At 35.5% G+C, this 12,597-nt stretch overlaps 1 protein-coding gene across 1 annotated transcript; it reads right to left on the bottom strand.

Moving 5' to 3' along the window:
- Nucleotides 1–1,971: 1,971 nt before the first annotated feature.
- Nucleotides 1,972–12,091, bottom strand: LOC114648228 (pepsin A-like). Its single transcript, XM_028797126.2, has 9 exons — nucleotides 11,996–12,091; nucleotides 9,436–9,589; nucleotides 9,222–9,339; nucleotides 7,759–7,877; nucleotides 7,122–7,321; nucleotides 5,758–5,874; nucleotides 5,073–5,217; nucleotides 2,997–3,095; nucleotides 1,972–2,555 (listed from the first exon to the last, which is right to left on the bottom strand). The coding sequence occupies exons 1-9, from the start codon at nucleotides 12,049–12,051 to the stop codon at nucleotides 2,421–2,423; spliced, it is 1,143 nt and encodes a 380-aa protein (XP_028652959.1). The 5' UTR covers nucleotides 12,052–12,091; the 3' UTR covers nucleotides 1,972–2,420.
- Between the last annotated feature and the right edge of the window lie 506 nt (nucleotides 12,092–12,597).

Genomic DNA, 12,597 nt, shown 5'->3' with positions numbered 1-12,597 from the left:
TCTGAACAAAAGCCAGAAAGTCTAAAAAGGAAGAAAATGAAAAAGAAAGAAAAAACTTCTGATTTGATTGTCACCATCACAGTGAGGCATTATGCAGGCATGTTACTGTTGGCATAAAAGAGCACCAGTAGTATTTCCTGTCACACATCTGCTGAATAATTTGTTTGCTGAAAGTCCTTAGAGTTAGTGTATCATGGAGAGGATGTGCAGCTTTTTCATAATGGCACTCAGTTTAGTTTTAATTCTCTTCTTTGCTTTTACCTACAGGGGGTCCAGTCCTATAACTGAGCCTGTGCTTTTAATTAGGTTGTTGATTCGTTGGGCTTCTCTTGAAGTGATGCTAATGGCCCAGCACACCACATTGTAGAAAATCACACTGGCCATCACAGAGTTGTACAAGATGTGAAGGATGTCACTACCCACATTAGAGGAACACAGCCTCCAAAGAAAACAGTCCAACCTATCATTGATATAGACCTTCAAGTACTTGTAAGGAGTGCACCACCTCTACATTCACTGCCCAAATAGTAACTCAGCCTATAGGTTCCTTTGTTTTGCTGATGTTAAGCTGCAGACAATTCTTTCTGCACCAAGAAACAAAGTTCTCCACCTGACTCCTATACTCTGTCTGATCCCTCTTATCGATACACCCCATAAGTGCAGAATCATCTGAGAATTTCTGCAAGTGACATCACCTGGTGTTATATTTATAGTCTGAGGTGTACAGAGTGAACAGAAAAGGACACATGACTGTTCCTTGTGGTACTTGATTATTGCTCACATTCAAATCAAAGACACAATCCTTGAGTCTCACAAACGTAAACCATAGGTTCATCCACCTGCATATCTCTTAGTTTACCCCTTAAAAGGAATGACTGGATGGTACTGAAGGCACTGGAGAAATCAGGAAACATAATCCTCAAAGTGCTGCCAGCTTTGTCCAGATGAGAGTAAGCCTTTCATTGGTGTGATGATGAGCACACCATAATTGCGCCCTCCACTCCAATCTTTGTCCGATAGGCAAAATGAAATGGGTCCAGGAGGTCTACCACAAGAGGACTCATATAGTCCAAGACCAGGCTCTCAAAGGACTTCATGATGTGAGACATAAGTTCACATTTTTTATTATGTCAAGAATGAATATTAGTCAATATTGCACTCATTTGCAACAGTCAGTTATGGAGAAGTGGGGAGGAAAGCTGTTGACCATTCCTCTTGTGGTTCATAATAACTCACCTGCTAACACTATGTGGGATGCAAGAATACTCAACAAAACTGAGGGCTCAAAAAGGGGCTGCACTTACCCTGTTGTCCAGACCTGTCCTGGTGTATCTACCACCTGTACCAACCTGAAGGATTACCTCCATGGGATGCTCCTTGTGAATATGTCAAATCATCTAGAGAAGTGTGGATGCATAATAAAAAAAACATTTTATCTGAGTGGCATAAAAAAACCTGTGAATGTTATAACAAGTGTATTAATGTTCCCAAGGATTTTCTTGAAAAATAAAACTTGCTTGATTTTGTCCGATTAGGTCAGTCTCGAAACGTTTTCATCACATTGTATTAATGCATAACCATTTAAAGCATAAACACGAGAGACATATGTTATAGACGGAGATGCGTTTTTACAGGAGACATGCTTCCTGAGGAATCCTTATTAGTTGAGAGTGTAAAGAACAGAAACAGAGCGAAAGGCAGTGCATTCCAGATGTGACATTTCCTCTTCCAGATTTGTATGAGTTGGGTTGATGTGTGACTTTAAATTAGCCTGTAAGGACTGATGGTGGGTCTGTGTGTGAGTGGACACTGTGAAGGACCGGTGCCGCCATCCAGGATTAAGTGAGATCAACACCCAGTGAATGGATATGTATATGTGTAATTTCTATCTGATATAAATGTGTTAAAATATGCTAATAATAGCATAGATTAAGATTACATTTTATCACACCAATGAAAAGAGCAAGAAAGTCCTTTTTAAATGCTTTATTTAAGTTCTTTTCAGATACACAAATTGTTCAATGATCAATTCGAATGTTATCTTTTGTCTTGTTCGTAGTATATACATTTTGATGTAGTGATCACTTTCAGTCAAAGTAAGTTATACTTCTTTATCAGCCAGTCTTCAGCACACAAGCTACTCTTTTCCACTCTAATATATGTTGTTCTCAGAATCCACACACTCTTTTGGTCTTTAACATGTAGATACTTATTTTATTAAGTAAAATCTTGACAGGACTACATATCTGACTATTTACTCAAGGACTGATTTCATGAAGAAAGCAATGTTAACATTGTTACAGTTGAGTTTAACATAATGCTTATTGAATTACAGACACATTTATCCAATGTTAATTTTTTAAATTTGGAATCCATTCATGATCATGCATTTTTGATGTTATTATAGGAGGCTGATTGGCCTAAACAGCTTTGGCCAGACCGACCATGTTGTTAGCTCTATCAAAGATGGTGTACCATTCCCGGATGAAGACATCACCCAGGATCCAGCCATCGTCACCAGTGGGGTCGAAGCCTGAAGTGCAATCAAAGCTGGTCTGCAAAAGGATAATACATAACAAATTAATTTTAGAATATGTATTATTTTAAACCACCATGTCTAACATTACACTAGCCATATCAGCACACCCTGCTGTCTGTGGAAAGAAGCCTGTAACATTGGATGGCTGCACAGCACTTACACATGAACTTTAAATTTGTGAAATTTAAAGTGTCATCCATGGGCTACAAAATAGGTGTAAGGGCACCTTATAGGATAAACGTATGCACTGGAAATTTACTTCACAGATGAAAATGTATTATATAAAATGAAGCAAAGAAAATACATTTTCAGTTTTAATATTATTCCAAGATTCATGGATTTAAAAGGTTAACCTGAAAGACACACTAAACAACTGACAGTACTCTACACCACAGAAAGTTTCCGAAAACTGGGATTACATTTTAAGATTTATTATGTTAATCCAATTTGTCCTTACCTGCGTTATATAAGCAGAAGCGGGGAGGGGAAATTCAGCTCCATTGATGACGAAGGTGACATCAGGCATTGAGCCAATGTTGTTGCAGTTCACAGAGTACTAAAAAAAAAAAACAATATGAGAAAATAAATATAATATAATATAATATAATATAATATAATATAATATAATATAATATAATATAATATAATATAATATAATATAATATAATTTGCATGACTGATTCACTAGCTCATCAACAAAAACACTTTCCCATTTAGCTGAATTTCGGCAGGATGGTTCATCAAAGGCAGTAGAATCCAATAAGAAAGAGCATTTCTATATATAAACATTTATTGCTAAAACCCCTGCACAATAGAAAAAGTAAATACCACAAAATCTCAAAAATGTTATGACGAATTTTGATTGAAATTTGTTGATGTTGTAGAAAAAATAAATTTAGCTGACCCTTGATTTTATTTGTTGATAATTGTTGCTAATAAAGCTAACACACCAAGTCCAACATTTCATCACTGCACTGACAGTGATCACTCATGGAAATGTGGTATGCTGGATTATACAAAGGACATATAAGAAAGCCTTCTGCAGAAGGAAGGTTTGATGAAGTTCAAAGAAGACATGTTTAGTAAGTGCTTGCTAGATGCTGTGACTGTGAGCTTAGTCAATTCCACACTACAGATCCAATAAGAAATTTGTTTAATATTCATTAACCTCCACCCCAACTTATTTGTAACCTAGTGCAAATGCCGATGTGTGGACAACTTCATCAGTACTCACAAAGTTTACTGTAAACAAGAGCCTTGATAAAAGTGGCATGTCATCAAAGGTACCAACTGCTGCGTTTCTTTTTCTACAACTACTTTTGGATAACAATTTCATTGTCTTGTTAGATTACAGTGTTTATCTTACAGAAAAAGTTTCTCAAGGTTTATGGCCTTGGGATCCAACTTTACCTTTTTAAAGTTCTTTGATAACTCATAGACAGAATTTGAAGAGTGGAGAGTTTCCAACTTCATGAACATAGCATGATTTGAAGAGCAGCGAGAGGGAGGAGGGTTCTCTTGTTGAAACGAACAAAATTAGAAATGGGGAAAATAGTGTATAGCACTAATGAAGGGATGTGGCGCATGTAACAATAAATTTGAAATTGATTACACTACATTTTCTTATCAGTGTATAGCCTTGCATTTTTGAAAAACCTAACACTGTTGAGCATCTGCATATTATCATTAAGTTTGCAATACCAATCAATGATCAACCTTAAGCACTTTTTGAAATAAAAAAGAGGAAACTAAAAAAAAGATAAATGTAAAAAAAAGCCTTAAATTTACTAATGGAGCCAAGCCACGTTTGAACAAAATGAAGCACAATTATTTTCTTAGCTGAAGGAGATGCTGTTTTTCAGAATGTGACAAAAAGAGAATAGGATGGTGGGTGTTTCAGTGAGTAAAATCAATTAGTAACTTTTTTTTTTTGTTGGTAGACATTTATTCAAAGCCACTGAGGCAATACTAATTTTATACTTTGATGCTAATGGTGAGTTTATTATCAAATCAAGTTTAAATCACCTATGTGACATTCCTGAATACTGTTATTAGTTATCTCTTTTAAATTGGAGATTTACTGCTATTTCTTTCATTCCAGCACCACCAACGACTGTATACAGCATGTTCAACAGTAAGCAGCTTAAGTGAACTAATAATATTAGCCCCTGATAAAGAAAAAATCCAAATATTGTATAGAGTAAAGTACTTAGTTTGTTACATAGTACTTGTGATACATCTAATTAAAGAATGGCACTATAACTGAAAATTAGAGAAAGTTTCTCAGGTGACGCTGGGTAACACAGCTAGCATAATTTAATAAATAAAATGAAGGTAATCTTTGCTACCTATTCATGAAACAAATATCTCTCAGTTAACAAAATGAGGGTGACTATTCATTTGGAGCTGACTGACTTTATCTTAGATGATGAATATTTATAATCCAATTGATCTGCGGTTATCTACATTTTTAAAGTTTCGAAAAACAGCAATTTTTAGAAGAGAGGTTAGAGCGGAGTTTTCTGAACATTACCTGCCCATTCTGATCCATGTGGATCCCTACCAAAGACATAATGTTGTTAATACTGCTGGGATCTCCCACAAGCGCTGAAGTGCCAGTATCCACAATAGCTGCACAGCCAGACTCACAGGCAACTACCTTTCCGTTGATCTTTATGCTGGAAAAGAAAATACAGAAAAATATTAACCAGATCTCTCAGTTTCTGTATGATTTTCACAATTAACCTACAAATTCTTTACAATAGATTAGCTAACCAAAAGACCTAAAGTAATGAAATGGTTCCTGTTCATTTGACATATTTTATATTTTAAATAGTTCAATTGCTTTTGTCTGTTGTTTTTCTTGAATAAATCTGTCTAGATCTCATCTTCAGTAAACCTGTGATCATTTCTGAAAACCCAGGAACTGAATAATTTTTGTCTTAGGTGTGACCAATTTAGTATCACCAATTAAAATAAACAACACAGAGCTGTCAGTAATTACCCATAATAATGCTGAAGACTATACAAGTGATTTGCAGAAACCAAGATAAGACACCAGGGCTTGGCTGTTACAATGGTAGCCTACACATCTCTCTCTTTTAATATAAAAATGAAAGACATTCATTCATTTTCTGAGAGAAAATATGCAGATGTCTTTGTATATTTCTGAAATCCTGTGTATGTGCTAATCACAGTAAATAAAATTAAGAACTTACGTCTGCACAGTGATTTGCCAGTAGTCCTCTGAAGTCACAGGGATCCATTGGATGTTGCCAGTGTAGTAGGCAGGATCGATTCCACCAAACGTCACTATACTGCCTGTCTCACTGTTCCTAGTGTGTATAGATAACATAATATTTTAGGTTGTACTCACATACGAAAATATATACATGCATTATAATGGTTGAGGCTCATACTAAACCCACATTAACATGGATAACAGTTCTCTAGGGACTGATTAGTAAATATCAGCAAATGCAGAAAGTTTCTCATATACACCATGATTTGCAGCAGACAGTTTTGGAGAAAAATCATGGGAAAAGAAACAAATTCCATGCAGACAGTAATCAGAATTTGAACCAAACTCTTTGGAACTGTAAGGCAGCAGCACTAAATAATTCTTAAAAGTGCTAAAGTAAATTAAAGAGGTTTGAAAAAGTTATGTTACACCACATTTTTAATATGCTATATCATGCGTATGTCTGAAAAATAAAGTATTCTAACTAACTAAATTTCAGTTGGGGTACTTATAATTAATCATTGAATTATAAACTGATTATTAAAGAATTCAACTTCTGCTTTTGCCTTAATTGCCATTTCTTCCAAAAATACTGTTCTGACTGTTAAAAATTACTCCCAGTTTCTGATAAAGAGGCAACGAATCTCACAAAACCAAAACAATTCATGACTCCTTAACCTGATCTTTATTTAAATTCCTAAAATCTGTACTAAAAGTAATTTTCATATGATATAATAGTGTCAATTCTTAGCACCTTCTAAAATGCTTTACTATTTTATTACTGTTCTTTACAATTTTTTGTGTTTGCTAAAATTTGAAAAATATTTTGAAATGTTTAAGTATATGATAGTAAGTGATATGATATAGTAAGACATAATAGAATGATAATAGGTCATATATTCGCAAACTTTTGTGCCAGAGAGTGGCGACATGTTGCATTTCGATTAGCATGTGCAAGTTAAAATCTCACTATGCTTTGTATACAAGATAATAATGACCTTACTATTGTAGAATCTATAATTACACAATTCAGCTTTTTTTTGGCAGAAACAACATCCACACTTTACAGAATTTGTTTAGATGGTGTGCAGAAGAACTGTTAAAAATGTGTAAGGGTCACCTACTTGCAGTTGCAGTTTGCAGTATTACACCTGAATCATATAGGTATCCTATTGTGTATCACTTACACTGTCATGGTAGATAGTTCAACTATTGCCCTTATTTACTCATAACAATTTTCAAAATATATAAGAACTCAAGGCTACACTATTTCCTCATCACAGTTTTTTTTCCTGGATTATCACATTCCAATTCATCCACTTTTTTCAATGAATCCTTTACCTGCTCAAATAGAAAGAGAAAAGGTCCTGAGTGATAAGACCCTTATTCATCATGTTGTCAAAGACTGGGGTTGCATCTGAAGCAGAGATTGAAGGATAGGCAAGCCCAAGGATTCCATCAAATTCTGCATAGTAGAAGGTGCTTCCAGGTTCATCCTCACTAAGTCCAAACATTTGGTTGGTGTCCACAATGCTACCGATCTAAATGAAAGTTCACATTACAAATGTTAGAAATTTGCATTCACAACAGCAACACTGAGATGGTAATGATAACTGAACTCTGAAAATGAGTCTCTGCAAATTAGTGTTGACACTGTCCATGTAAACAATTATATATCACTAAAATTACAAGGAGCATAATCAATTATATACCAAGAGGCAGGAGCATCATCCATCAATTGTGTAATTCCTGCTGTTCCTTTACAATGTCTGAGGAAGCCTGTTTGACAAAACTGAATGACCCAGTGTTGGACACACACACACACACACACACACACAAACATCATTCTTCTTCAGAAATTTGGAATGGCTGAAAGAGTTTGAGCTCCATTCTAATAACTAGTGACCAGTTTAAGTGAGATCACTATGCTGGAAAAATGTAAGCAGTCAGAGATTTCAGAAGGCTGGCTTATACTCACAGTAACTGTGTCATATCCAAGGATTCCACTCATTGCGCCAGTGCCATACTCAATAGAGATGTCCTGGGAGGTGGACCTGAAGGTGGATGACTGAGCAGGGTTAAATTTAGTGTGGTTTGCTGGAAAGAAAAAATACATATTAAAAATGTCATGCAACAGTTAGTGTAGCATTGTTTAGACTAGGATCAAAGTTGTTAGCTTACTTTTATTTAGATTTTAAATTTCAAACTGCTGCTTTTTGAAAGGCTTTTAACTTCTTAAGGCCTTAAGGTATGTATTGGGGGAAGGTGTGGTTTTATAATATGCCAACATAACATAACATAATATAGCTTCCCTGCCCTGGATAAGAAAATGAATGGATGGATGGATAACATACCATTCTTCTGTCTAGTCTAATTCAGCATTCCAGGAGCCAATGTCTATCTTGAATGCATCAACAAGAAGATGTTAACCAACCATTACTCCTCTGCCCATATTGACATTAAACAAGTGCCAACTGAGATTTGGCAGTTGACTTAACAACAATCATTAGGGACATGGTTAGGGAAAAAAAAAGTACAAAATTAGGGACAGAAACAAACCTAATCTACCCAAAGAAAACTCACTCAGACATGGGAACAATATGTCATGTTTTCATTACAACATATTTAATTATAATTTTAGTGTAAAAGGCAACGCTATGGTGAATGACTCCATTTTTCACTCAGTTGAGATCAATATTAATGGCAGTAACAAGACATAGTATACATTTTAAAATTAAGTTATAAAATTCCAATCCACCCTTCCATTCAAATTCTGGATCCAAAACAGTGTTGATAAGATGCCAATCTATCATAGAGCAGCATGTTAATACCGAATTATAATCATAATCACCTAGCCAGTGTATCTTTAATACATGGAAGAATATCACAAAATCTAAATGATTATGAGCAGAATGTAGAAACCACAAACAAACAGTGAGTTGCCTGGAAGTCTAATCCTGGTCCTTGGAGCTGAGTGGCAGCAGTGCTTGAATATTCCCCAATTTTAGAAGACGAGAACTGCTGTATTAGGTCTGACTGAGCTCTATCAAGATGTGGTGTATGAGGATTAATATGTTTATATTTTATTAAATAGCAAGAAAAGGTGGCTGCCAGATTCCATCAAATTAATACACTGTTTGTTTAACATAGGATCAACTGAGATTTTACATCTCAACAAAGAAGTCAATACCAGCTTTATATTTCACTATTATCAGTGTAACAAATTTCAGTCTCCAAGTGGGAAATATCCCAAAACTTCCAAAATAGTTAATATGTTATTAAAATGTTATCCCAAAATAGTGTAGAGTCTTCTATACTTTAAGTTCACCTTAACCTTGACCTTGAATCTCACAGAGAGTTTGTTGTAAACTGCATCTTTATGCTTCAATATCTTTGTTGTAAATGTAATACTTGGTGTTGGTGTACTGAACTGAGACTTACCACAGGCAATGCTTTTACAGTAGATAGAAGGTACCCAGAGGTTGGAGGAGCCAGTGTCAAAGATGACCTTGAAGAACTGGGGTGGTGTTCCAATGGAGATGATTCCATAGTAGTCAAGCTGTGGAGAAACAAAAAGGTTTTTTTAACACAGCCTGAACTGAGGAATTTTGTGGATACAAATTTGTGCTTTTCAAATTGTCAAACAGAGACTGACATCATAGTCATTGGTGAGAGGCTCATTAGTAATCTTGGCCAAAGCAGGGTTGAACTTGATGGATGGGTTGTAGGGATGATTCTTCATGAACTCTTCCAGTAGGCCTTTCTCTTTGAGAGCTTCTCTGGCAGATTTGCCCTTGTACAATGGGATCCTACAAGACAAAGAAATATTTCAGTTTTTTTTTAATTATATTTTGCTGTATAAGGTAGTTTTCCTTGTACTCTTTAAGGTTGCTGAGATGTGATATCTCGAACAAACAGTGGGTAATTACCAAAGCCCAGGTCTGTAGTGTTAACTCCTGCATGAGATGCTGATGTGAAAGGTAAGTTGATAGGTAAGTATAGTATAGGAAAGCATGGCAGGGCTAGTTATATACTGTATAACAAGGAGGAGGGGAAGTTACAAAAACTGGAATTCCTGATATAACCAAAGAATGAGACACATGTAAAACATTTGAAATCAGAATATCATGACATTTATTTCTATTACCCAAAATAATTAAGTATTTTCAAGAGAAGTCACTATCAAAAAGTTCAAATAATTGTCTTTCCAAGACACATCTAAAGTATAAATCAGTCAGTCAGAGAAGTCAAAGGAGCTATAGTGTTTTGTCTTAACATGACACATAATAGAGATAAAACTTCCTTAGATGACATAGCAATTGGAGAAGATAGTCAGGCAATTTTAGATTAATAAACCGTTACAGAACCTTATATGCCATTTTCTGAAGAGTTTGCAAGGGCTGCTCAAGAGCAGTGCTTGATAGCATTAGGACATGTGCTAAACACAACCTACTTTCTATTTTTATTGCTCACCATATTGTATGGCTTATTCAAATTATGATATCTTACTATTAATACTTATCAAATGACAGAAAGCAAGAAGCACATTAGACTCAAGGCTCATGGGCTGGATCTGGTTCTTGGACCTTTTAAAGTGTCCCACTTTATTGATATTCAAAATCTGTTACAATTCATGATGACTGGCAGTTTTGTCAAAGACAACCTTTAGGTTGTGTTTCATGTATACACAGGGCTGGATTAAGACGAAATTGGGCCTGATGCTGCAGCGCATAAAAGACCTATTTTTTCTCGGCATTGGTGCATGTGCATTCGACACTCACCGTACATCTGGGCCTATTTCAGAAAATGGGCCTAATGCTGCAGCATCAATAGCACCCACCTTAATCCGGCCCTATGTATACATAGTATCCATATATGATTTAGCCAGTTAGTATTATAATGTGTCTGCAGTTTCAGCTTGCATTTATCTGTAAAGCACAGCACACCGAAACCACTAACCTGTACTCAGAATGGAAACTGCCTTGATTGCCTTGAAATTGAAATTGAAGAAATTTGAAATTGCCTTGAAAATGGAAACTTTCAAAATGGAAACATAATGACTCAACAAAAACTTCCACACTTCCAAAAAGAACTTTAGTGATGTAACATGATGCCAATGATGTAATAGTCTAATGAAGGACATGGTAGGTCACCTTCACCCACACTGTTAAGAGCACTGAGCTTATTTTTAAAACTTGTCAGTGTCAGGGTTGGCTATCCTTCCACCAATTATTTGACTTCTGTCACCGCCATACACATATTTTTTTTGTCTTTTCTGTTGACTCAACTGTATTATATAGATAGAAAATATATTTGCATTTCCAGCCATGTTAGTGTTTAATAAAAAATGCAGCATGTCACCTTGTGCACACTTTATACTACAGGGTGAGTCAAAATTATGTTAACACTAATGGATTATTTTTATCTCGACCACACCTTTCCAGGTCGATGGATAGGTTGTGATGGACCATTGCCATGGCCTCCACATTCCCCTGATTTGACACCCTGTGATTTCTGGTTATGGGGTATGGTGAAGGAGCCTGTGTATAGCAGGAAAGTTTGTGATATCAATGACCTGAAGGACAGAATATGGACTGTGGTATCATCTATTCCCCGTGAAATGTGTCTCCGAGCTTTAAATGGTAGTGTTGATCGTTGGTTTTGTGTGTTGAACATGATGGCGAACAGGTTGAGGTTTTGTAAATAAATTGTTTCCACCATTCAAATGTTAACATGATTTTGACTCACCCTGTATATATACATCCCACAAGGAAAGTTTTATAAGAAGGCACCACCATACTGACTAATCTCTCTGTCACATGCTGTGTTTGCCCTTTTAATATGACACTTTTGGTCAAACTTTAAGGTGGACAACTCAACAGATCAATTCAAGCTGTTATTTTTTAAAATAAACACACAGTAAATAAATAAAATAGCATATGACAATAAAATACACACAGTAAAACCGAGTTTGGTCAAAGGCAGTACAATATAGTAATAGAGACATTTTATTCCAAAAAATCCTTCATGCTGACCACTTCACCCATTCCATTTTAAAGCATTCTACATTAATCACTGAATTTAGAGGTGACAAAAGTCTTAACCCAGAATCGATTTAACTGCCAGACACATTAAAGCATGAAGGTTAATAAAAGTGCTTCAGATAACAAAAACTGCATATAAAAATGTGAAAGAAATGATATGGTTTGACTTACCTGTGTAAACATTCTGAAAACCCAAAGATGGCCAGCAGAACAACAGACCACTTCATTTTGGTATGTAAGCTTGACAAACCTTTGCCACTGAACTCTAAACTGATCAGAGTAAAGAAGCAGCTGTGTCCACCTTTATATACACCCCAACATATCTTGTACACGTCACTTTATGATGATGATTTCACAGATTCTTTGAAATTGTAAAAAAATAAGATTGACATTGTGGGAGTATGTTTGTTCAGATCAAAGCAGTTCTTATCCCCTCAACCAAAAGTATTAAGATATCAACATGTGGGGCCAGTGTTGGGACAAACTTTAACACTAATGCATGTACCGTACAGTTTGTTGCAACATTTATTTTTTAAGAGAGATTATATTGAACTTCTGTGATAAGTCTTTTTACAATTAAGGACACAGTCGTTGAAGGTAAAGATAACATAAGAACATTCACCAGAACTCAACTTGTCAATTTCAATTTCTTTTACCTTTCAAAATACTCCTGAGTTAATACATCAAAATTCCTCAATACCTTGCTTGGTAGCTCAATCCGTATGTCTGTTGCTCTGAATTAATTTATAACATTTTTTGACCTCAACCAAAAT

The sequence above is a fragment of the Erpetoichthys calabaricus genome, chromosome 3 (assembly GCF_900747795.2).
Source record: "Erpetoichthys calabaricus chromosome 3, fErpCal1.3, whole genome shotgun sequence".
NCBI classification, from domain to species: Eukaryota; Metazoa; Chordata; class Cladistia; order Polypteriformes; family Polypteridae; genus Erpetoichthys; species Erpetoichthys calabaricus.
Note: the sequence above shows the minus strand (reverse complement) of the source record. Positions and strands in the feature narration are given on the sequence as shown.